General features: G+C 43.6%; 1 protein-coding gene and 2 pseudogenes across 2 annotated transcripts in view; 1 reads left to right on the top strand and 2 right to left on the bottom strand.

The window, feature by feature from the left end:
• ATG3 (autophagy related 3) overlaps window positions 1-27,551 on the bottom strand; it is a 120,929-nt gene that overhangs the window by 91,472 nt on the left and 1,906 nt on the right. Inside the window, exons 1-2 of one of the 2 annotated variants that reach the window (XM_063955642.1) lie at window positions 22,604-22,640; window positions 21,031-21,065 (exon numbers count right to left, since the gene is read on the bottom strand). In XM_063955642.1, coding sequence (XP_063811712.1) covers window positions 21,031-21,048 — 18 coding nt within the window. In that variant the 5' untranslated portion in view covers window positions 21,049-21,065; window positions 22,604-22,640. Of the gene's footprint in view, window positions 1-21,030; window positions 21,066-22,603; window positions 22,646-27,551 lie in introns of those variants that run through there. The other variant, XM_063955641.1, reaches the window with a different exon arrangement.
• Window positions 6,142-6,261, bottom strand: LOC135051559 (5S ribosomal RNA; annotated as a pseudogene).
• LOC135051558 (5S ribosomal RNA) lies at window positions 11,833-11,952 on the top strand (annotated as a pseudogene).

Below are 27,551 nucleotides of genomic sequence, written 5' to 3'. Positions count from 1 at the left end.
ATAGAGCATCCCGGCATCCACCAGGTCCTGACAGATTTATCTATCCCTCTGCACCTGATACCCATCGAGCCCCATGGTAGAGTAGTGGTCCCCAGGTAAACAGACAGTACACTATGCGCACTTATAATTTTTCTTCCTTTCTAACAGCACGGTGGGCAAATGAGGCACTGGTCTGAACACCGAGGCACAAGCGTCTTGGTTGTCATAGCAACGCGGCCCTTCACGCACTCACTGCACAGGGATAGCTGTAGCTACTGGCGTCACGGTCACCATAGAAACCGGCACTACACGATTGACGTCACACAGCCGCGACCGGAAGTACGATTGCTCCGTTCTCACACCTGCACCGCGATTAACTCCACGGGGATATAAGGTAAGCTCATCCACACACTCACGTTATACACCTTGACAAAGGGGCATGTAAGCCCCGAAACGTTGGCTACTTGTAATTTCTTTTGAAATATAACTTCATTTACTGCACGAAAAAATCCTCGAGTGCCGCTGTGTCATTTTGGACTTCTGTATTATTTCTTCAGAAGGCACCGGGGTAACTTCAAGCCAGTTGGGAGAGTGCCAGACCGATTTGGGATCCATATGCTATTTTGGCGAACACAGGTCACACTGTCCGCCAGCCGGGGCCGAGGCACCTCCCCCCCCCCCCCTAAATAACTTTTTTCACTTTTTTTGTTTTCTATACCGCGGCCTTTTGTCCGGGTGGAGTTCCACTATCACTCACACAGTAGGGGACACCTCATCACCAGGCACTCACTTGTAAGACCAGCACACATCTGCGATGGAGTCCACATTCACCTCAAGGCAAGATGAGGATATACCGGGATGCAGAGGGATACCTTCCGTACTGGGAGAATCCTTCAGCTTTACTGACGACGACGCAGAGCGCCTCAGATTTACAGAACAACTAGGCACATCCGAACGAACAGGGGGCATTGAGGATATTTACCATCAACTCCTCAAACTAAAACGCCGTGAATGCGATTATTTATTACATGGCATTTCTTTGTCGGAGTATCACCGAGAGAAACTGATCCCACGAGGATTCAGGGTAAGGAACGTCCCCACCATCGGGCGGTACAACCCCGAGTTCTGCAAAAAATGGGTTGGCATACTCAACAAGTGCAGCCTCGACTTAATCTTGCTGGTAGTGGAGGAATCGGGTCGAGAATTGAGACTAACTAGAGAAAAAATCCTTAAGATTGAGACGGAACACAAACCTGTACTGCAAGCCGACAATAACCAAGAGTGGCTGTCTAAGCTACAAAAACAATGTGAGGATTATAGGAGGGACTTAATCAAATTCAAGCGTAACAAACAACAAATAGTCCGAGAAGACTACGACTTGAATAAAGTATATAGATGGCTGATGGGCGGCGAGGGAGGACACAACACCACCTACAATGCCAGAGGGCGACAGAGTTGGAGGAGACGGCGGGAACAAAAATCATTCACTGCCGGCACTTCGAACAGCGACAGCGAAAGCGTCCTCCCTGATTCCGAAGGGTCCTCCCGGGCACAACCGGTCCCTTTAGGGACATCAGCGGGCACCCCGGCAGAGCAAGGCAGAAGAGGACGCCCACCCGCAGGGGGAAGCAGTGCGCGCGAATCAAAAGCGCGAGCAGCCAAAAAGAATCCCTAATCTTCAACCTATCTAATAGATCCTTCTCGGATATAGAACTGAGAGTTCTGGAGAAGGGTCTCTCCTTCGTGCCCACCAACCCATTCAACCAGTTTCAGTGGCAAATTGATCTACACCGCTTCTCAAGAAAATTGAGATTGCAAGAATACTTTCAACAGTCCAATCCACAAGATCCATCAAGTGTTTCTATCAGACCCGTCACAAATCAACCTTCGATCCACCGTCATCCAATCCGTCCATACAAGCATTCACCAGACTCTTGGACGATTCAGTCACCAAATACACCGCGGCGACCCCCGTCATGCATCGTAATCTGTCCAAGGCGGAGCAAATAGCCCTTAAGCAACTGGGGGCATATAGGGATGTGGTCTTTCGACCAGCGGATAAGGGTGGTGGCCTAGTCATCCTCAACCTCTCGGACTACATCAAGGAAATTGAGGGACAACTGGCGGATCCTGAGACTTATGAGGCATTGCCCTTCGACCCTACGGCCGAATACCAACATGAATTGGCACAGCTGTTAGACCGGGCGAAGTCCGACAATCTACTCACAGATAAATTGCATGAAGTTCTCAAACAGGATCACCCTCGTGTTCCCCTCTTCTTTGTGGTACCCAAAATCCACAAGAATGCCAAATCTCCACCCGGCAGGCCCATAATAGCCGCTAGGGAGTCCATCTTTCAACCCATTTCCACATTCTTGGATGGAATATTGCAGCCCTTGATCGTCAGACACCATAACTACATTAAGGATACCACCAGTTTTCTGGAGCGGATCAATAATATAGGACGGGTCCCCCAAGGGACATGGTTATGTGTGATAGACGTAAAGAGCTTATACACAAGCATTCCCCACCAGGAAGGCCTGTTAGCCATGCAAAATTTTCTGATCAAAGAAAAGATGGACACTCTCAACATAGAGCTCTTTATGCAACTCCTCACCTTCACCCTAAAGAGGAATTACTTCATGTTTAACGGCACCTTTTTCCAACAACGAACAGGCTGTGCGATGGGGAGCAATGTCTCCCCATCATTCGCTAATGTCTTCATGTTCCAGGAAGAACAGAATGTATTTTTTGATAACCAGGACGTAGCGAAAAATATCCTGTTATTCGTCAGATATATTGACGACCTGTTCCTACTCTGGACTGGTGACAGAACGCGATTCGAACAACTGATAGAGGAAACCAACAGTAGACCCTCCACCATCAAATACACGTACAATATAAGCAGTGAATCGGTGAACTACCTGGACGTTAGGATAACAATCGATGAAGGTACTTTAAGCACCAGCCTGTTTACAAAACCTACAGATAAGAACGTTCTACTAAGGGCCAACAGTCACCATCCCAGACCACTGAAGGAGGGGTTACCTAGGTCTCAGATGATCAGGGCCTCCAGGATCATTAGTGACCGCTCTACTTTGGACCGTGAGCTGGATGCCCTGATTGACAAATTCATCCAACGGGGTTACAATTATCAAAAGCTCCAGGCACAGAAGACCGAGATAATGGCGATACCGAGGGAAGCATTATTAAAACCCACTGAACGCAAGAATCAGGCTGTTATACCGTTCGTGAATCAGTTCAGCACTGCCAGCCCAGTCATTCAGAGGGCGGCCAGAGCACTGTGGCCCATAGTAGCCTCTGATGCGAAACTCCCCACGTTTAAAGAGAGACGCCCGATGTTATGCTTCACCAGAGGCAAAAGCATTAGAGACCTCATTGTGCATTCAGACATCACGGGGTTCCAAAGAGAACTACAACGACCTTCCACTTTATTCTTAAAGGCCCCAGGGTGTTATAAGTGCCCTAAATGCACCACTTGCAACAATATGATCACAGGGTCTTCGTTCAAGCATCCGCACAAAGAGAAGTCCTACCAGATCAGACACGTGGTAACATGCACCACGACACACATAGTGTATATTCTCACATGCCCGTGTCACCTAATGTATGTGGGCAAATCCATCAGGACGCTCAGAGAGAGGATGGCCCTCCATAGGTCCGCGATCAAGCAGGCCCTATTAGGCAAACCATCTGAACAACCCGTCGCAAGGCACTTCGCCCTAAAGGGCCACTCCCTGAATGACTTGAGACATTTGATCATAGATCACGTACCCCGAAGCATCAGAGGAGGAGACAGGGATCGGAGACTGTTGCACGTTGAATCCAAATGGATTTTCGAACTGGGCACTATTAGCCCAGGAGGGCTGAATGAAAAATTCTCATGGAACATTTTCATATAATTCAGACCGAGACCCCAGGTCTGCCCAGTGGGTCGGATTCATCCCACATTACGGATATCAACTGACAGCTCCTTTTTAGGGTCATTTCACCCACACATTTGTAGCTGACAGCACCTGGTGGAAGCATTTTTCTATTTAAGGCATCCAAACCCACATCCCTTCTGTGATTGGTATTTTGGGTCAGTACAACAGACAGGAGACATTTGTTGCCATTCTCTACAGTCTGTATTAAATCATAATTGCACGGGCTGACACATATAGAGCATCCCGGCATCCACCAGGTCCTGACAGATTTATCTATCCCTCTGCACCTGATACCCATCGAGCCCCATGGTAGAGTAGTGGTCCCCAGGTAAACAGACAGTACACTATGCGCACTTATAATTTTTCTTCCTTTCTAACAGCACGGTGGGCAAATGAGGCACTGGTCTGAACACCGAGGCACAAGCGTCTTGGTTGTCATAGCAACGCGGCCCTTCACGCACTCACTGCACAGGGATAGCTGTAGCTACTGGCGTCACGGTCACCATAGAAACCGGCACTACACGATTGACGTCACACAGCCGCGACCGGAAGTACGATTGCTCCGTTCTCACACCTGCACCGCGATTAACTCCACGGGGATATAAGGTAAGCTCATCCACACACTCACGTTATACACCTTGACAAAGGGGCATGTAAGCCCCGAAACGTTGGCTACTTGTAATTTCTTTTGAAATATAACTTCATTTACTGCACGAAAAAATCCTCGAGTGCCGCTGTGTCATTTTGGACTTCTATATATATATATATATATATATATATAGATATGGGTAGATAGGGGTACTGGCGACCAGCTGGTGTTTTTATATATCAAAAATATTTAGCGGACTGGAGTATCAAATATATAAGGACTGGATTAAGAAAAAACTCCTTTTTATATAAAAGAGAATTTAGCAATTTATTTTACAAATAATAAAAAATATATATATATAAAATATTCAACACTTGCTTTCTAAAAGATACATATAAAACCGATTCCTCTACAAATATAAAAAATGTATTAAAACGGATTATATAGTAAAAAGCAGTTGTATAAAATTATTTTAAGACATATATTGGAAGGAAAAATAAAAATTTTCTTAAAAAATTAATAGTTAGTAACAAGCAGCTTATCTTTGGGTGGAGGGTCATACAGGAGATCCCAACGCGTTTCGTCTGTCTGACTTCATCAAGGGGTAGTGACTTAATGATCTCAGAGGGCTTAAATACCCACTGATAAAGTGCTAAAGACTATGACATCATTTCCTGTCAATTAGTAATGGGAAGGTATAATCTATATACAAATTAAATTTCTAACACATATAGCAATAAAGGAGCAGTGAAATGAAAGACATGGGGAGGCTTCCCATGTATGCAGGGTATAAAAACGAGTATTATAAAGTTGTATAATGTTTAAAATTGAAGTTTGTGCTGAAATTGCGCACTTCCGCCACACTTCCGGTTTTTGCCAGTCTGTATTGCGCATGCGCAGATGCCCCACTTCCGGTTTCCCGTCTCCGGAGTGCGCATGTGCATCCGCCGCACTTCCGGTTTTCGCTTCACAGTAAACGAGTGTGTTCAGGGCATTCATGCCCCACTTCCGTCCTGGCAGTTCTGACGTTTTTTTCCCCACTTCCGGTTTAGAAAGTCCGGAATCACATGGTGCTTAGTCTTGCTGTGAGGGAGCTTGGGAGAGTTCCTTATTGGGACGGCGGCCATTTTAGTGGAGTCCATAACGGCGGACATGTATTCTCCATATAGATTTGCCATTAACATGAAATAAAGGAAAATAGAAATCCATTAATATCGATGTGCTTTAAAAAACGAATCTTAGTTCATTTCTGGTATAGGATATGTTTACTATATACTCATATATGTTAGGCAGTATATTTGAATAAATAAATAACGTTTTATTTAAGATATATGGCAAAGGAAAAAAACGGACCTTTTTAATTTAATTATAATGTAATATGTTGTTCAGAGGCACAAAAAAAAAAAAAGGAGAGAGGCTATTTTAGATCTAAATAAATTATATCTTATATATATATGATAAGTGCACTTGTGAGTATATCTATATATATTAGTGCATATGTCTTCATCCGTGTGCTTATTAATAATAAATATACAGTGATCTATGCTTAGTTAGGTGCTCAATTAGTAAAAAAATCAAACGTATATAAATGGAACACATTTAGACACATTAGTGTTTACAAACCATTTTTTACAGTACTTTAGCTTCCCAAGCGGTCACCCTCTTGGTACTGTTAAAGCCCAACACTGCTTAGCTTCCAAGATCGGACGGAATTGGGCGTGGAGCCAGTGTGGTATGACTGTATCTTATTGGCTATAAAAAACACACGCTCGTTACTGTGTCAAGTATTTTTATTTTTGTGCTCACATATACATTTGGTTTAAAGTAAGTGTAGTAAAAGATCGTAGGACAAGAAACAATGACCTTATAGGAAGGGGGCGATTTCATACCCCTCATTAAATCCTGCCGGGTGCATCGTGTTGAGCTGGTAAATCCAAAACATTTCTCTTTGGGATAGTTTATTTGCCAAGTCTCCGCCTCTTTCTCCAATTTGTACGTGTTCTATTGCTTTGAATGATAAATCTTCTGGATTCGAATTATGTTCCAAAAGGAAATGTCTGTAGATGAGATGGGTATCGAGCTTGTTTTTGATGCTCCTGATGTGTTCCTGGATTCTGAGTTTTAGTATGCGCTTCGTTTTCCCCACATATTTTTTCTTACATGTGCACTCCAACAAATAGATGACTGAGCTGCTGTTGCAATTGAGGAATTCCTTAATCTTAAATTCTTTAGCCTCACCGGAGTCCGAAAAAGTCTTTCTGTTTGGGTTTAAAAATTTGCAGACGTTGCAACGTCCGCATTTGAAGGCTCCCGTGCACTTCATAAATGTTTGAGTGGTTCTTTCTTTGACTCTTTAGGAACTTCCTTCTTTCTATATTCTAGGAGGTCTTCCCTTTTTACGGTGTTTGTTCTTACAGTTGCTTTGTCCAAGATTGATTTGGGATATGACTTGTCCTCAAAGCGTTTTCTGTAGATGGCTACCTGATCATTGCAGTCCTCTTTTCTGCTACAGTTCCTTTTTATTCTGTGGAACTGGGAGAACGGGATATTATCTTTCCATGGTTTTGCATGGCTGCTTTGATAGTGTAGGTAGCTATTTTTATCTACCCCTTTGATGAAGTTCCTGGTTACCACTGATGAGCCTTCACCTATTAGTATAAGATCCAAGTACTCTATAGAGGTTTTACTTGTGTTATACGTGAACGTGAGATTCATATCATTGGTTTTTAAAACATTAAAAAATTCCATAAAAAGTTCCAGACTGCCATCCCATATTATCAGAATGTCATCGATATAGCGTTTGTACAATATCACATTATTTTTGTAAAATTGAGTATTGTACACTTGAAGTTCCTCCCATTGTCCCATAAACAGGTTTGCGAAACTCGGTGCAAATATCGTACCCATCGCGGTCCCGCAGCGTTGTAGATAAAAGCTCTCTAAAAATTTAAAATAATTTCGACTCAGGATAAAATGCATCACATCGCAGATAAAAGATCTTTGTGTAATTGTTAGGGTGGGGTCTTTGTCTAAGAAATCCTTACAAGCCTTAATACCTTTAGAATGCTCAATGCACGTATACAGAGACTGGACGTCTAGTGTAATCCATAAAAAGGTTTCCTTCCATTCAACTGATTTCATCAGATTCAATACCATAGTGGTGTCTTTAAGGTAAGAAGGTAGTTTCTTGACATATGGGTTTAAGAAGACATCCACATATTCAGATAATTTTGATGTTAGGGAGTCAATTCCAGCGACAATAGGTCTCCCAGGGGGGTTCAAGAGATTTTTATGAATTTTCGGCAGATAGTAGAAGATGGGGGTAATGGGACTAGATTGCATCAGGAATTGGAATTCTTCCTTTGTGATACTTCCATTCCGGAGTCCTTTTGTGAGGAGTACTCTCAACTCTTCTATGTAGGCATCCTTAGGATCATTCTGTAGTGGTTCATAGGATGTAGTATCTCCTAGTAAGCGGTGAGCTTCCTTCACATAATTGTCTCGATCCAGGATAACTAGTCCCCCCCCCTTTGTCAGCCGGTTTTATCAATATTTCCGAATTTTTCTGTAGTTTCTTGAGTGCCTCTTTTTCTCTATTAGTGAGATTTTTTGTGGCAACTGGTGCAAGATTGGTGTCGCATAAATCTTTTTTTACCAAATCATAAAATATACTGATATGGTTACCTTTTGATTCTACCGGATAGTATTTGGATTTTCGTTTCAACCCAGACCTTGATGCTTCTTCATAGTTCGTGATGATGGCATTGTCCTTACGTGCAAAGTGTCTTTTTAGTGTGAGCTTACGGATAAATTTGTTAAGATCTATGAATGTCTCGAATTTATTCAATTTTTCTGTGGGTGCGAATGATAGACCTTTGCTTAGTAATGAGGTTTCGTGATTTGTTAATACATGTTTCGAAATGTTAAAAATGCCATGCTCTTCAGGGACTAGTGCTGTACATTCCTCCTTTTGGTGTTGTAATCTTTCCCTCCTGCCGCCCCGTTTTCCTCTTCTTCTGTGTGGGGCCTTTTTAGAGGGGATGCATGTGTTGATTCTTCTTGTAGTGTGCCTCTGAACGTGTTTTTTGGACGAGCTCCTAGGCGTGGTGATAAAAAAACCTTTTCGTCCGTTGATCCTAATCTGCGTAGAGTAGAATATCTATTATACGTCTTGATTTTTTCTGTATGATGAGAATCATTTCTAGTGTTTGATCTGCCTCTGTGTGGTACTGTTTTCCACACTTGGTTCCTATGATTAAAAGTATTCGTGGCAGTGAATCTGCTCCAATTCTTTGTTTTACCATTGTCATAGTCTTCCTTGTCACGAAGAAACTTCTTTTCTTTTCCCCGTATGACTTCTTCCTCTACTGTGAAGCGAAAACCGGAAGTGCGGCGGATGCACATGCGCACTCCGGAGACGGGAAACCGGAAGTGGGGCATCTGCGCATGCGCAATACAGACTGGCAAAAACCGGAAGTGTGGCGGAAGTGCGCAATTTCAGCACAAACTTCAATTTTAAACATTATACAACTTTATAATACTCGTTTTTATACCCTGCATACATGGGAAGCCTCCCCATGTCTTTCATTTCACTGCTCCTTTATTGCTATATGTGTTAGAAATTTAATTTGTATATAGATTATACCTTCCCATTACTAATTGACAGGAAATGATGTCATAGATTCTCATCATACAGAAAAAATCAAGACGTATAATAGATATTCTACTCTACGCAGATTAGGATCAACGGACGAAAAGGTTTTTTTATCACCACGCCTAGGAGCTCGTCCAAAAAACACGTTCAGAGGCACACTACAAGAAGAATCAACACATGCATCCCCTCTAAAAAGGCCCCACACAGAAGAAGAGGAAAACGGGGCGGCAGGAGGGAAAGATTACAACACCAAAAGGAGGAATGTACAGCACTAGTCCCTGAAGAGCATGGCATTTTTAACATTTCGAAACATGTATTAACAAATCACGAAACCTCATTACTAAGCAAAGGTCTATCATTCGCACCCACAGAAAAATTGAATAAATTCGAGACATTCATAGATCTTAACAAATTTATCCGTAAGCTCACACTAAAAAGACACTTTGCACGTAAGGACAATGCCATCATCACGAACTATGAAGAAGCATCAAGGTCTGGGTTGAAACGAAAATCCAAATACTATCCGGTAGAATCAAAAGGTAACCATATCAGTATATTTTATGATTTGGTAAAAAAAGATTTATGCGACACCAATCTTGCACCAGTTGCCACAAAAAATCTCACTAATAGAGAAAAAGAGGCACTCAAGAAACTACAGAAAAATTCGGAAATATTGATAAAACCGGCTGACAAAGGGGGGGGACTAGTTATCCTGGATCGAGACAATTATGTGAAGGAAGCTCACCGCTTACTAGGAGATACTACATCCTATGAACCACTACAGAATGATCCTAAGGATGCCTACATAGAAGAGTTGAGAGTACTCCTCACAAAAGGACTCCGGAATGGAAGTATCACAAAGGAAGAATTCCAATTCCTGATGCAATCTAGTCCCATTACCCCCATCTTCTACTATCTGCCGAAAATTCATAAAAATCTCTTGAACCCCCCTGGGAGACCTATTGTCGCTGGAATTGACTCCCTAACATCAAAATTATCTGAATATGTGGATGTCTTCTTAAACCCATATGTCAAGAAACTACCTTCTTACCTTAAAGACACCACTATGGTATTGAATCTGATGAAATCAGTTGAATGGAAGGAAACCTTTTTATGGATTACACTAGACGTCCAGTCTCTGTATACGTGCATTGAGCATTCTAAAGGTATTAAGGCTTGTAAGGATTTCTTAGACAAAGACCCCACCCTAACAATTACACAAAGATCTTTTATCTGCGATGTGATGCATTTTATCCTGAGTCGAAATTATTTTAAATTTTTAGAGAGCTTTTATCTACAACGCTGCGGGACCGCGATGGGTACGATATTTGCACCGAGTTTCGCAAACCTGTTTATGGGACAATGGGAGGAACTTCAAGTGTACAATACTCAATTTTACAAAAATAATGTGATATTGTACAAACGCTATATCGATGACATTCTGATAATATGGGATGGCAGTCTGGAACTTTTTATGGAATTTTTTAATGTTTTAAAAACCAATGATATGAATCTCACGTTCACGTATAACACAAGTAAAACCTCTATAGAGTACTTGGATCTTATACTAATAGGTGAAGGCTCATCAGTGGTAACCAGGAACTTCATCAAAGGGGTAGATAAAAATAGCTACCTACACTATCAAAGCAGCCATGCAAAACCATGGAAAGATAATATCCCGTTCTCCCAGTTCCACAGAATAAAAAGGAACTGTAGCAGAAAAGAGGACTGCAATGATCAGGTAGCCATCTACAGAAAACGCTTTGAGGACAAGTCATATCCCAAATCAATCTTGGACAAAGCAACTGTAAGAACAAACACCGTAAAAAGGGAAGACCTCCTAGAATATAGAAAGAAGGAAGTTCCTAAAGAGTCAACTGCATTTATTACTACATTTAATCAACATGAGAACCATATCAAAACATCCCTCAGGGAACATTGGAAAATCCTGCTTATGGATCCTGTACTGAAGGAAATTCTGCCGGAAAAACCACAGATAGTGTTCCGTAAATCTAAAAGTCTTAAAGACCACCTTGCACCGAGCATGCTAAGCAATACCAACAAAGAAAGAACCACTCAAACATTTATGAAGTGCACGGGAGCCTTCAAATGCGGACGTTGCAACGTCTGCAAATTTTTAAACCCAAACAGAAAGACTTTTTCGGACTCCGGTGAGGCTAAAGAATTTAAGATTAAGGAATTCCTCAATTGCAACAGCAGCTCAGTCATCTATTTGTTGGAGTGCACATGTAAGAAAAAATATGTGGGGAAAACGAAGCGCATACTAAAACTCAGAATCCAGGAACACATCAGGAGCATCAAAAACAAGCTCGATACCCATCTCATCTACAGACATTTCCTTTTGGAACATAATTCGAATCCAGAAGATTTATCATTCAAAGCAATAGAACACGTACAAATTGGAGAAAGAGGCGGAGACTTGGCAAATAAACTATCCCAAAGAGAAATGTTTTGGATTTACCAGCTCAACACGATGCACCCGGCAGGATTTAATGAGGGGTATGAAATCGCCCCCTTCCTATAAGGTCATTGTTTCTTGTCCTACGATCTTTTACTACACTTACTTTAAACCAAATGTATATGTGAGCACAAAAATAAAAATACTTGACACAGTAACGAGCGTGTGTTTTTTATAGCCAATAAGATACAGTCATACCACACTGGCTCCACGCCCAATTCCGTCCGATCTTGGAAGCTAAGCAGTGTTGGGCTTTAACAGTACCAAGAGGGTGACCGCTTGGGAAGCTAAAGTACTGTAAAAAATGGTTTGTAAACACTAATGTGTCTAAATGTGTTCCATTTATATACGTTTGATTTTTTTACTAATTGAGCACCTAACTAAGCATAGATCACTGTATATTTATTATTAATAAGCACACGGATGAAGACATATGCACTAATATATATAGATATACTCACAAGTGCACTTATCATATATATATAAGATATAATTTATTTAGATCTAAAATAGCCTCTCTCCTTTTTTTTTTTTGTGCCTCTGAACAACATATTACATTATAATTAAATTAAAAAGGTCCGTTTTTTTCCTTTGCCATATATCTTAAATAAAACGTTATTTATTTATTCAAATATACTGCCTAACATATATGAGTATATAGTAAACATATCCTATACCAGAAATGAACTAAGATTCGTTTTTTAAAGCACATCGATATTAATGGATTTCTATTTTCCTTTATTTCATGTTAATGGCAAATCTATATGGAGAATACATGTCCGCCGTTATGGACTCCACTAAAATGGCCGCCGTCCCAATAAGGAACTCTCCCAAGCTCCCTCACAGCAAGACTAAGCACCATGTGATTCCGGACTTTCTAAACCGGAAGTGGGGAAAAAAACGTCAGAACTGCCAGGACGGAAGTGGGGCATGAATGCCCTGAACACACTCGTTTACTGTGAAGCGAAAACCGGAAGTGCGGCGGATGCACATGCGCACTCCGGAGACGGGAAACCGGAAGTGGGGCATCTGCGCATGCGCAATACAGACTGGCAAAAACCGGAAGTGTGGCGGAAGTGCGCAATTTCAGCACAAACTTCAATTTTAAACATTATACAACTTTATAATACTCGTTTTTATACCCTGCATACATGGGAAGCCTCCCCATGTCTTTCATTTCACTGCTCCTTTATTGCTATATGTGTTAGAAATTTAATTTGTATATAGATTATACCTTCCCATTACTAATTGACAGGAAATGATGTCATAGTCTTTAGCACTTTATCAGTGGGTATTTAAGCCCTCTGAGATCATTAAGTCACTACCCCTTGATGAAGTCAGACAGACGAAACGCGTTGGGATCTCCTGTATGACCCTCCACCCAAAGATAAGCTGCTTGTTACTAACTATTAATTTTTTAAGAAAATTTTTATTTTTCCTTCCAATATATGTCTTAAAATAATTTTATACAACTGCTTTTTACTATATAATCCGTTTTAATACATTTTTTATATTTGTAGAGGAATCGGTTTTATATGTATCTTTTAGAAAGCAAGTGTTGAATATTTTATATATATATATTTTTTATTATTTGTAAAATAAATTGCTAAATTCTCTTTTATATAAAAAGGAGTTTTTTCTTAATCCAGTCCTTATATATTTGATACTCCAGTCCGCTAAATATTTTTGATATATAAAAACACCAGCTGGTCGCCAGTACCCCTATCTACCCATATCTATTTATCTCCATACAGCATCTCACCAATGCTGTAAGACTGCTTAGAGGACGGCTGACACCCTATTACCTACAAGGGAGTGTTTTTTACATATAAATATATTCAATTTCAGGTATTGTTTTCCCTCACATGTGGCGCTTTACTCCTATTTTTTACATATATATATATATATATATATATATATATATATATATATATATATATATATATATATAACCTTATATAAGTGTTTTTCCCCTTATAGCTGCTGTATTGTTATACTGCGCCTAATTAGTGCCCCCCTCTCTTTTTTAACCCCTTTCTGTAGTGTAGTAACTGCAGGGGAGAGCCAGGGAGCTTCCCTCCAACGGAGCTGTGAGAGAAAATGGCGCCAGTGTGCTGAGGAGATAGGCTCCGCCCCCTTCTCGGTGGCCTTTTCTCCCGTTTTTCTGTGGAATCTGGCAGGGGTTAAAATACACCCATATAGCCCTGGGGGTTATATGTGGTGTATTTATGCCAGCCAAGGTGTTTTACATTGCTGCTCAGGGCGCCCCCCCCTAGCGCCCTGCACCCTCAGTGACCGGAGTGTGAAGTGTGCCTGAGTAACAATGGCGCACAGCTGCAGTGCTGTGCGCTACCTTGTTGAAGACTGATGTCTTCTGCCGCCGATTTTTCCGGACCTTTTCTTGCTTCTGGCTCTGTAAGGGGGCCGGCGGCGCGGCTCCGGGACCGAGCTCCGAGGCTGGGCCTGTGTTCGGTCCCTCTGGAGCTAATGGTGTCCAGTAGCCTAAGAAGCCCAATCCACTCTGCACTTCAGGTGAGTTCGCTTCTTCTCCCCTTAGTCCCTCGATGCAGTGAGCCTGTTGCCAGCAGGTCTCACTGAAAATAAAAAAACCTAAAAACTAAACTTTTCACTAAGAAGCTCAGGAGAGCCCCTAGTGTGCACCCTTCTCGGCCGGGCACAAAAATCTAACTGAGGCTTGGAGGAGGGTCATAGGGGGAGGAGCCAGTGCACACCAGGTAGTCCTAAAGCTTTTACTTTTGTGCCCAGTCTCCTGCGGAGCCGCTATTCCCCATGGTCCTTACGGAGTTCCCAGCATCCACTAGGACGTCAGAGAAAAGGACATTGAAACCGCATGGACTAAATACGGATATAGAATGACATTTTTTTTTTTAAACACAGTCTATTCCCTCATCCTGTATATACCTTTTTCCTTCTACACAAACATTTTGTACTTAATTTTTTATTAAACATAAATATTTATATACTTTTAACAATGCTGAACAGTATTGCATTGCCATGTGCTTATCACCTTTTTATGTGGGGAACTTCTGATTTCAGCAGGAACACAAATAAAGTTCTCTCAAGTATCCTTGTAAATTTGAACGCCTAGCAACAAGTGTTCAGCCCTGAGAAAGCAAGATTCCATGAAAAGCATTGGATAGCGGCTACACGTCAACCGGAAGTGATGTCACAAAAGGTATCCTGAACTTCCGGTAAAGCGGTAAACGTTGGCGGGGAGCGGGGCATACCGCAACTGGAACACACAGTGAGGACAGCGCCTACACAGCTAAAGGATCAGAAGTAGGATTAGGGTCAGTTAGCTAGCCTATCTGGGTCTTACCATCGTGCACATGGGACCCTCAATCTGGTCACATACCATCGGTACCCCAGCAAATACCAAACTCAAACAATCTACTACAGAGCGGTAAACATTAGTATACCTCTGATAATAAGAATTTACTTACCGATAATTCTATTTCTCATAGTCCGTAGTGGATGCTGGGGACTCCGTAAGGACCATGTGGAATAGCGGCTCCGCAGGAGACTGGGCACATCTAAAGAAAGCTTTAGGACTATCTGGTGTGCACTGGCTCCTCCCCCTATGACCCTCCTCCAAGCCTCAGTTAGGATACTGTGCCCGGACGAGCGTACACAATAAGGAAGGATTTTGAATCCCGGGTAAGACTCATACCAGCCACACCAATCACACCGTATAACCTGTGATCTGAACCCAGTTAACAGCATGATAACAGAGGAGCCTCTAGAAAAGATGGCTCACTACAGCAATAACCCGATTTTTGTAACAATAACTATGTACAAGTATTGCAGACAATCCGCACTTGGGATGGGCGCCCAGCATCCACTACGGACTATGAGAAATAGAATTATCGGTAAGTAAATTCTTATTTTCTCTAACGTCCTAAGTGGATGCTGGGGACTCCGTAAGGACCATGGGGATTATACCAAAGCTCCCAAACGGGCGGGAGAGTGCGGATGACTCTGCAGCACCAAATGAGAGAACTCCAGGTCCTCCTCAGCCAGGATATCAATTTTGTAGAATTTTACAAACGTATTTGCTCCTGACCAAGTAGCTGCTCGGCAAAGTTGTAAAGCCGAGACTCCTCGGGCAGCCGCCCAAGATGAGCCCACCTTCCTTGTGGAGTGGGCATTTACAGATTTTTGGCTGTGGCAGGCCTGCCACAGAATGTGCAAGCTGAATTGTACTACAAATCCAACGAGCAATAGTCTGCTTAGAAGCAGGAGCACCCAGCTTGTTGGGTGCACACAGGATAAACAGCGAGTTAGATTTCCTGACTCCAGCCGTCCTGGAAACATATATTTTCAGGGCACTGACAACGTCTAGCAACTTGGAGGCCTCCAAGTCCCTAGTAGCCGCAGGCACCACCAATAGGTTGGTTCAGGTGAGACGCTGAAACCACCTTGGGGAGAAACTGAGGACGAGTCCTCAATTCCGCCCTGTCCGAATGGAAAATCAGATAAGGGCTTTTTCAGGATAAAGCCGCCAATTCTGACACGCGCCTGGCCCAGGCCAGGGCCAACAGCATGACCACTTTCCATGTGAGATATTTTAACTCCACAGATTTAAGTGGTTCAAACCAATGTGACTTTTGGAACCCAAAACTACATTGAGATCCCAATGTGCCACTGGAGGCACAAAAGGAGGCTGTATATGCAGTACCCCTTTTACAAACGTCTGAACTTCAGGGACTGAAGCTAGTTCTTTTTGGAAGAAAATTGACAGGGCCGAAATTTGAACCTTAATGGACCCCAATTTCAGGCCCATAGACACTCCTGTTTGCAGGAAATGTAGGAATCGACCCAGTTGAATTTCCTCCGTCGGGCCTTACTGGCCTCGCACCCCGCAACATATTTTCGCCAAATGCGGTGATAATGCTTTGCGGTTACATCCTTCCTGGCTTTGATCAGGATAGGGATGACTTCATCCGGAATGCCTTTTTTCCTTCAGGATCCGGCGTTCAACCGCCATGCCGTCAAACGCAGCCGCGGTAAGTCTTGGAACAGACAGGGTCCTTGCTGGAGCAGGTCCCTTCTTAGAGGTAGAGGCCACGGATCCTCCGTGAGCATCTCTTGAAGTTCCGGTTACCAAGTCCTTCTTGGCCAATCCGGAACCACGAATATAGTGCTTACTCCTCTCCATCTTATCAATCTCAGTACCTTGGGTATGAGAGGCAGAGGAGGGAACACATACCCTGACTGGTACACCCACGGTGTTACCAGAGCGTCTACAGCTTATTGCCTGAGGGTCCCTGGACCTGGCGCAATACCTGTCGAGTTTTTAATCATGTGGAAGACTTCTGGGTGAAGTCCCCACTCTCCCGGGTGGAGGTCGTGCTGAGGAAGTCTGCTTCCCAGTTGTCCACTCCCGGAATGAATACTGCTGACAGTGCTATCACATGATTTTCCGCCCAGCGAAGAATCCTTGCAGCTTCTGCCATTGCCCTCCTGCTTCTTGTGCCACCCTGTCTGTTTACGTGGGTGACTGCCGTGATGTTGTCCGACTGGATCAACACCGGCTGACCTTGAAGCAGAGGTCTTGCTAAGCTTAGAGCATTGTAAATGTCCCTTAGCTTCAGGATATTTATGTGAAGTGATGTCTCCAGGCTTGACCATAAGCCCTGGATATTCCTTCCCTGTGTGACTGCTCCCCAGCCTCGCAGGCTGGCATCAGTGGTCACCAGGACCCAGTCCTGAATGCCTAATCTGCGGCCCTCTAGAAGATGAGCACTCTGCAACCACCACAGGAGGGACACCCTTGTCCTTGGTGACAGGGTTATCCGCTGATGCATCTGAAGATGCGATCCGGACCATTTGTCCAGCAGGTCCCACTGGAAAGTTCTTGCGTGGAATCTGCCGAATGGGATTGCTTCGTAGGAAGCCACCATTTTACCCAGAACCCTTGTGCATTGATGCACTGAGACTTGGCTCGGTTTTAGGAGGTTCCTGACTAGCTCGGATAACTCCCTGGCTTTCTCCTCCGGGAGAAACACCTTTTTCTGGACTGTGTCCAGAATCATCCCTAGGAACAGAAGACACGTCGTCGGAACCAGGTGCGATTTTGGAATATTGAGAATCCAATCGTGCTGCCGCAACACTACCTGAGATAGTGCTACACCGACCTCCAACTGTTCCCTGGATCTTACCCTTATCAGGGAATTGTCCAAGGAAGGGATAACTAAAATTCACTTCCTTCGAAGGAATATCATAATTTCGGCCATTACCTTGGTAAAGACCCGGGGTGCCGTGTACCATCCATACGGCAGCGTCTGAACTGATAGTGACAGTTCTGTACCATAAACCTGAGGTACCCTTGGTGAGAAGGGTAAATTTTGACATGAAGGTAAGCATCCTTGATGTCCCGAGACATCATGTAGTCCCCTTCTTCCAGGTTCGCAATCACTGCTCTGAGTGACTCAATCTTGAATTTGAACCTCTGTACGTAAGTGTTCAAAGATTTTAGATTTAGAATCGGTCTCACCGAGCCGTCCGGCTTCGGTACCACAACAGTGTGGAATAATACCCCGTTCCCTGTTGCAGGAGGGGTATCTTGATTATCACCTGCTGGGAATACAGCTTGTGAATGGCTTCCAAAACTGTCTCCCTGTCAGAAGGAGACATCGGTAAAGCCGACTTTAGGAAACGGCGAGGGGGAGACGTCTCGAATTCTAATTTGTACCCCTGAGATATCACCTGAAGGATCCAGGGGTCTACTTGCGAGTGAGCCCACTGCGCGCTTAAATTCATTGAGACGGGCCCCCACCGTGCCTGATTCTGCTTGTAAAGCCCCAGCGTATACTGAGGGCTTGGCAGAGGCGGGAGAGGGTTTCTGTTCCTGGGAACTGGCTGATTTCTGCAGCCTTTTTCCTCTCCCTCTGTCACGGGGCAGAAATGAGGAACCTTTTGCCCGCTTGTCCACGAAAAGACTGCGCCTGATAATACGGCGTCTTCTCATGTTGAGAGGCGACCTGGGGTACAAACGTGGATTTCCCAGCTGTTGCCGTGGCCACCAGGTCTGAAAGACCGACCCCAAATAACTCCTCCCTTAATAAAGCAATACTTCCAAATGCCGTTTGGAATACGCATCACCTGACCACTGACGTGTCCATAACCCTCTACTGGTAGAAATGGACAACGCGCTTAGACTTGATGCCAGTCGGCAAATATTCCGCTGTGCATCACGCATATATAAAAATGCATCTTTTAAATGCTCTATAGGCAAAAATATACTGTCCCTATCTAGGGTATCAATATTTTCAGTCAGGGAATCCGACCACGCCAACCCAGCACTGCACATCCAGGCTGAGGCGATTGCTGGTCGCAGTATAACACCAGTATATGTGTAAATACCTTTTAGGATACCCTCCTGCTTTCTATCAGCAGGATCCTTAAGGGCGGCCATCTCAGGCGAAGGTAGAGCCCTTACAAGCGTGTGAGCGCTTTATCCCCCCTAGGGGGTGTTTCCCAACGCACCCTAACCTCTGGCGGGAAAGGATATAATGCCAATAACATTTTAGAAATTATCCGTTGTTATCGGGGGAAACCCACGCATCATCACACACCTCATTTAATTTCTCAGATTCAGGAAAACTACAGGTAGTTTTTCCTCACCGAACATAATACCCCTTTTTTTTGGTGGTACTCGTATTATCAGAAATGTGTAAAACATTTTTCATTGCCTCAATCATGTAACGTGTGGCCCTACTGGAAGTCACATTCGTCTCTTCACCGTCGACACTGGAGTCAGTATCCGTGTCGGCGTCTATATCTGCCATCTGAGGTAACGGGCGCTTTAGAGCCCCTGACGGCCTATGAGACGTCTGGACAGGCACAAGCTGAGTAGCCGGCTGTCTCATGTCAACCACTGTCTTTTATACAGAGCTGACACTGTCACGTAATTCCTTCCAACAGTTCATCCACTCAGGTGTCGACCCCCTAGGGGGTGACATCACTATTACAGGCAATCTGCTCCGTCTCCACATCATTTTTCTCCTCATACATGTCGACACAAAAGTACCGACATACAGCACACACACAGGGAATGCTCTGATAGAGGACAGGACCCCACTAGCCCTTTGGGGAGACAGAGGGAGAGTTTGCCAGCACACACCAGAGCGCTATATATATATATATACAGGGATAACCTTATATAAGTGTTTTTCCCCTTATAGCTGCTGTATAGTTAATACTGCGCCTAATTAGTGCCCCCCTCTCTTTTTTTAACCCTTTCTGTAGTGTAGTGACTGCAGGGGAGAGACAGGGAGCTTCCCTCCAACGGAGCTGTGAGGGAAAATGGCGCCAGTGTGCTGAGGAGATAGGCTCCGCCCCTTTTTCGCTGACTTTTCTCCTGCTTTTTTATGGATTCTGGCAGGGGTTAAATGCATCCATATAGCCCAGGAGCTATATGTGATGCATTTTTTTTGCCATCCAAGGTGTTTTTATTGCGTCTCAGGGCGCCCCCCCCCAGCGCCCTGCACCCTCAGTGACCGAAGTGTGAAGTGTGCTGAGAGCAATGGCGCACAGCTGCAGTGCTGTGCGCTACCTTGTTGAAGACAGGACGTCTTCTGCCGCCGATTTTCCGGACCTCTTCTGCCTTCTGGCTCTGTAAGGGGGCCGGCGGCGCGGCTCTGGGACCCATCCAAGCTGGGCCTGTGATCGTCCCTCTGGAGCTAATGTCCAGTAGCCTAAGAAGCCCAATCCACTCTGCACGCAGGTGAGTTCGCTTCTTCTCCCCTTAGTCCCTCGATGCAGTGAGCCTGTTGCCAGCAGGTCTCACTGAAAATAAAAAACCTAATCTAAAACTTTCACTAAGAAGCTCAGGAGAGCCCCTAGTGTGCACCCTTCTCGTTCGGGCACAGAGATCTAACTGAGGCTTGGAGGAGGGTCATAGGGGGAGGAGCCAGTGCACACCAGATAGTCCTAAAGCTTTCTTTAGATGTGCCCAGTCTCCTGCGGAGCCGCTATTCCTCATGGTCCTTACGGAGTCCCCAGCATCCACTTAGGACGTTAGAGAAATACACTGATACATCTCATATTTGATTAAATTACTTTGATTTTTGCTTTTAATTGTTTCAGCATGTTTATTTTTCATTTCAATTTACACATTTTAAATTGTCTTTATCTACATAGTAATCGCTCTAGATATTTATACGATCACAATTATCAATGGAGCTGCTAAAAACCTAACGCGGAACATATTTTTCCTTTATAGTATTTGTGTGCTTTTTTACTTTGCTACAAAATCTGAACAATGCCCTGTATTCCACCTCTAATCTGATCCAAACACATTGGTAAAATGCTGAACAGTGATCCTCCATGTACAATATTACATGTACAGTACACCCACTATTTCTTTTTTCTTCATTTAACAGATACAGTATCCTGAAAGACAAACATATTACACAATTGTGTGTATGTTCATTGATACAATGATCAATATTCCCCATATACTGTTCAGCCCATAAATAAATAAATATATACATACATACTCTGTATATTTGGACACTGACAATTTGTCATATTTAAGTTGCAGTTATATAAGGAATATGGGTGTAAAGTGCAGACTATCAGCTTTAGTTTGGGGGTATTCACACACAAATTGGTGTAAGGGCTTAGGAATTACAGCTGTAATATGAAGCCTCCTCTTTTCGGTGTGGATCATTAGGTTGACAGTCAACATCCCATATTAGTAGAGAAGTTGCCCATAGCAACCAATCTGCTTCTAACCTGTCATTTTTCTAGCACAGCCTGTAAAATGATTGGTTGCTTTGGGCAACTTCTCTACCTTAGGTCTCGCCATGGTTAGATACATCTCACCCTCAATTTATCTTCACATGTGTAGTAAGGAGTCTGGTCACTCTCTACATACATGTCAGACAGCAGATCACAGGCTGTCTGGGTGACCTTCCAGTTACCACGCATGCTTACATTTTCATCTTGCAAATGGTCAGTCTGCCAGAATGTAAAAAACTTTAAATGCCCCGTTATGTGCAGGTCAGTCTCTCACAGATCGCATACAGGGGAGATGTATCAATCCTTGGTAGAGGGAAAGTGGAGACGTTGCCCATAGCACACAGTCAGCTTCTGTCATTTATCTAGCATACTTTTAAATAAAAGAATGACAGAAGCTGGTGTTTTTGGCAACTTCCCCATTTTCTCTCTCTCTCTAACGGGTGTATTCAATGCATGTCGTTTCCTCTCCGATGGAGAGGATCCAACAGTACAGTATTCAATTAGCGGGCAATTCCGACAGGTTATGCCCGTTTATGATAATGACAGACTTTTTTACTTTTTTTTTTTTTTAAGTCGGATCAGCATTGTCAAAAACGGGCCAAAACCCTCTCGGAATTGGCCGCTAATTCGACAAAACACTTGGATCCGCAGCTAATCCACTTAATAGGTCGACTCATGATTCAACCTAAAAAAGTTGGAAACTGTCGTCTTTCCGACTTGACAGCAGTTCTGACTTCAAATGAAGACACCTGCAAGGCTTGATACATCTTCCCCTATAAAAGAGTTTCTTTTTTAGAACTGATTGGGGATGCTTAAGTTACCTACACCCATACAACTAAAAAAATGCCATTTACAGCCACTGCTCTAGCAGCTAAAGAGCTGGCTCATATGTATCACACACGGCATGTAAAGGAGAAGGTATCCTCCGGCCTAACACACCATGCCAGACCTCACAGGTAAGCTGTGAATCAGTGACAGCAGCAATTTGTGTCTGACACACTGCTTGTATATGATTGGAGGCACTAACATGTTTGCCCTGCAGAGTAAATAATTGACCTGACATTAGGAGAGGACGGTATGGCAGCACTTGGCAAATAACACCCCAAAACACATAACTAGTCTAGGAGCAAAAAAAAATAATACAGCGTCACACACACACACACACACACACACACATCTCTACTTACCTCTTCAGGGGTAATAACACCGGTCTCTTTAAACTTTGATTCCTAAAGTAAAAAAAAATGTCATGTGTTAGTAAATATTATACAGACAAAAACTTTGAAAGATATATACACAGCGTCCGGCGCTATTGTTGTTGTGAAAAATGCCTGCTGCTATGTACAAAAGGCTAGGTTCACAGCCTAAACAACAACATAAAACAATATACAAAGACAGCGCAGGCACATTCACATTTAAAAATACATATTTTTAATAACACATATACCATATGTAAAAAATGATATACTATTTTTCACCATAAAATTGGAAAATACTATTTCACAAATTATTAATACCTTTTATTACCAACCAGAGAATTAAGCACTCCTACCTATTTATGTGTGCATTCAGCTAAGCACTTAACCTGGACAGTTATTATCCGATACTAGTGTCCCAATTGTAGCTTTTTTGGTTACAGGTTGAGTATCCCTTATCCAAAATGCTTGGGACCAGAGGCATTTTGGATATGGGATTTTTCCGTATTTTGGAATAATTGCATACCATAATGAGATATCATGGTGATGGGTCCTAAATTTAAGCACAGAATGCATTTATGTTACATATACACCTTATACACACAGCCTGAAGGTCATTTTAGCCAATTTTAGCCAATATTTTTTATAACTTTGTGCATTAAACAAAGTGTGTTTACATTCACACAATTCATTTATGTTTCATATACACCTTATACACACAGCCTGAAGGTCATTTAATACAATATTTTTAATAACTTTGTGTATTAAACAAAATTTGTGTACATTGAGCCATCAGAAAACAAAGGTTTCACTATCTCACTCACTTAAAAAAGTCCGTATTTCGGAATATTCCGTATTTCGGAATATTTGGATATGGGATACTAAACCTGTATTTGTTACAATAGTAACTAGTGTCTCACATATCATGTGCAGCTGTTTATCAAACCTTCTCTGGCCGCGATGGACACTGATGGTAAATCTTAAGCGGAGAAACGCGTTTGTCGTATACTGCAAAGGAGATTTGGATACCTAAATTGGGTGCTGGTCGGCCAGATACAGCCATTTACACGGATAAGGATTGGACATTTTTACCTGCTATCCACTATACGGTGGACTCCGGATAAGGCTAGTTTTGGAAGCGACAGCAGGGAGAGGTATTTACCAAGCACGTGTAAAGCTGCACATTATATTTGTAGGGCTCCCATGAGTCGTGACTGTAAAATATCATAAAGCTGAAACTCATTATCAGCATAACTATACCGGGAGACCTTGTCTGGAAATAGCTGTTTAAATTGTGTGCTTAAAGAACTGCTACATAAAGAACAAACAAAGGTTTGATAAACAGCTGCACATATGTGAGACACTAGTTACTATTGTAACAAATAACCGAAAAAAGCTACAATTGGGACACTAGTATCAGATAATAACTATCCAGGTTAAGTGCTTAGCAGAATGCACTCATAAATAGCTAGGAGTGCTTAACTCTCTGGCTGGTAATAAAAGGTATTAATAATTTGTGAAATAATATTATACAGACAAGCTTATACATGTTAGCCGTACCCTAATCTAAAAAACGACTGTTGTGATCCCACACCTCAGGACACACACACACACACACACACACACACACAACTTCTGGAGTAATTCCAGCTGTCAGTAAGCCTATAAAGATAAAAAAAAAACAAAAAACAGAATTTACAATATAAGGCATTCAAAGTTTATTTTAGATTTTTTTTGTGGTCCTTAGACTCTAGGGGGCATAGGGGTATATGCAATTAGCAGCGAATCGCGGCAATTTTTCGGCCGTTTTTTTAATTCGACACAATTCGACCGTCTAATTTCGGCAAGTGGGTGCCGAAATTGACCATATTCAATAAAAAACGGATTAAACAGTCCCGCTGACGAAAAACGGCCGATTTGACGGATTTTTCCGATTTTTTAAAAACGGGAATAAACGGGGAAAAACCAGAAAAAAAATTGCGTGGGGTTTCCCCTCCAAAGCATAACCAGCCTCGGGCTCTTCGAGCTGGTCCTGGTTCTAAAAATCCGGGGGGAAAATGGACAGGGGATCCCCTGTATTTTTAAAACCAGCACCGGGCTCTGCGCCTGGTGCTGGTGCAAAAAATACGGGGGACAAAAAGAGTAGGGGTCCCCCGTATTTTTTACACCAGCATCGGGCTCCACTAGCTGGACAGATAATGCCACAGCCGGGGGTCACTTTTATACAGCGCCCTGCGGCCGTGGCATTAAATAACCAACTAGTCGCCCCTGGCCGGGGTACCCTGGGGGAGTGGGGACCCCTTCAATCAAGGGGTCCCCCCCCACAGCCACCCAAGGGCCAGGGGTGAAGCCAGAGGCTGTCCCCCCCATCCAAGGGCTGCGGATGGGAGGCTGATAACCTTGAGAAAATTTCAAGAATATTGTTTTTTCCTGTAGTACTACAAGTCCCAGCAAGCCTCCCCCGCAAGCTGGTACTTGGAGAACCACAAGTACCAGCATGCTGGAGAAAAACGGGCCCGCTGGTACCTGTAGTACTACTGGGGGAAAAAATACCCAAATAAAAACAGGAGACACACACCTTGAAAGTAAAACTTTATTTCACACCTGCCGACACACACATACTTACCTATGTTGACCCGTCAACTGCCACGTCTCCTGATCCGACGATCCGGGGTACCTGTGAATAAAATTATACTCACCTCAATCCAGTGTCCAGAGATAAATCCTCGTACTTGGCAAAAAAACAAAACGAACACCCGACCAAGCCGGACTGAAAGGGGTCCCATGTTTACACATGGGACCCCTTTCCCCGAATGCCGGGACCCCACGTGACTCCTGTCACAGAGGTCCCTTCAGACAATCAGGAAGCGCTACTTCGTGGCGCTCACCTGATTGGCTGTGCGCGTCTGAGCTCAGACAGCGCATCGCACAGCTCCCTCCATTACTTTCAACGGTGGGAACTTTGCAGTCAGCGGTGGGGTTACCCACGGTCAGCCGCTGACCGCGGGTGACCTCGCCACTAACCGCAAAGTTCCCACCCTTGAATATAATGAAGAGGCTTTGCGATGCGCTGTTTGACAGCTCAGACGCGCAGCCAATCAGCACAGTGCAAGGACGTTGCGCTCGCCGATTGGCTTAAGAGACCTTTCTGTGACAGCAGTCACGGGGGGGGTGGGGGGGGGTCTCTCTGCATTCGGGGAAAGGGGTCCCATGTGTAAACATGGGACCCCTTTCAGTCCGCTGGTTCGGGTGTTCGTTTTGTTTTTTTGCCAAGTACGAGGATTTATCTCTGGACACTGGATTGAGGCGAGTATAATTTTTTTCACAGGTACCCCGGATCGTCAGAGACGAGACGTGCCAGTCAGCGTGTCAACATAGGTAAGTGTGTGTCGGCAGGTGTGAAATAAAGTTTTACTCTCAAGGTATGTGTCTCCTGTTTTTATTTGGGTATTTTTCCCCCAGTAGTACTACAGGTACCAGCGGGCCCGTTTTTCTCCCGCATGCTGGTACTTGTGGTTCTCCAAGTACCAGCTTGCGGGGGGAGGCTTGCTGGGACTTGTAGTACTACAGGAAAAAACAATATTCTTGACATTTTCTCAAGGCTATCAGCCCCCCATCCGCAGCCCTTGGATGGGGGGGGGGGGCAGCTTCGGGCTTCACCCCTGGCCCTTGGGTGGCTGGGGGGGGGACCCCTTGATTGAAGGGGTCCCCACTCCCCCAGCCAGGGGTGACTAGTTGGATATTTAATGCCACGGCCGCAGGGCGCTGTATAAAAGTGACCCCCGGCTGTGGCATTATCTGTCCAGCTAGTGGAGCCCGATGCTGGTGTAAAAAATACGGGGGACCCCTACTCTTTTTGTCCCCCGTATTTTTTGCACCAGCACCAGGCGCAGAGCCCGGTGCTGGTTTTAAAAATACGGGGGATCCCCCTGTCCATTTTCCCCCCGGATTTTTAGAACCAGGACCAGCTCGAAGAGCCCAAGGCTGGTTATGCTTTGGAGGGGGGACAACACGCCATTTTTTTCCGGGATTTTACCATTCCATCTTAAAAAAAAAAAAAAAAAAAAATATTTTTAAAAATATATAAATAATACTTGTGCCTCCAAAAAAGACAAACCAAGTACCTAATCCCTTCTAATATAAATAGATATGCGATTACCAATTAAAAAAAACACCAAAAAAGACATGTTTTAACATTTTTTTATTAGTTTCACCCACCAAAGTGTGGCGGATTGAAAATGACGAATTTACTGTCTAAAAAAACTGTTGTCGAATTTCCAAACTTCAATTGAATATACTTTTGTCGAATTGCAGCATTTGTATCATTGCAGAAAAGTCGAATTTGACAAAAGTCGAATTTCAAAAAGTCGAATTTTGAAAGTCCGTTTTTTTGACGGAAAGTACTGAATTGCATTGACGATTTTTTTTTTGGGGCGAAAAAGTCCAGTTTTTCGACAATTTTGGGAATTCGACCGCAATTGCATATACCCCATAGTGTTTTCCCCTGTGGCTAATGCTGTGGGGTGCAAAGGGGGGCACTTCAACTGTTGCTTTGTTCGGGCACCTATTAGACACGGCAGAGACATTTCTGATCATAGCTTCCAGGGGCATCAAGAAGAAATGTGCGAGAAGTCTGTTGTATAGGCATCCAAACGGGAGCTTAGGCGCACTAACAAGGACTTTAGATGGGATTAACCGATATTTGCGGCTAAACCCTATTTATTTGGGTGCTTAAAAAGTAATGGGCCCCTATCAGAGCAACAACTGAATTGCTTTGATGGGCGTCTATAAAATGTCTGAATCGTTCCCTTAAATCACAAATGATAATCACATTTTAAAAAGAACCCTGACCCTAAAAGCTGGCTTACATATGAAAACAACCAATTGTATTACCAAAAATCTGTAGAAAGGCAAGTTCCAGGAATTGAAGATGTTGAGA

Source organism: Pseudophryne corroboree, chromosome 2 (assembly GCF_028390025.1).
Source record: "Pseudophryne corroboree isolate aPseCor3 chromosome 2, aPseCor3.hap2, whole genome shotgun sequence".
NCBI classification, from domain to species: domain Eukaryota; kingdom Metazoa; phylum Chordata; class Amphibia; order Anura; family Myobatrachidae; genus Pseudophryne; species Pseudophryne corroboree.
This window is presented reverse-complemented; position numbering and strand designations above follow the sequence as displayed.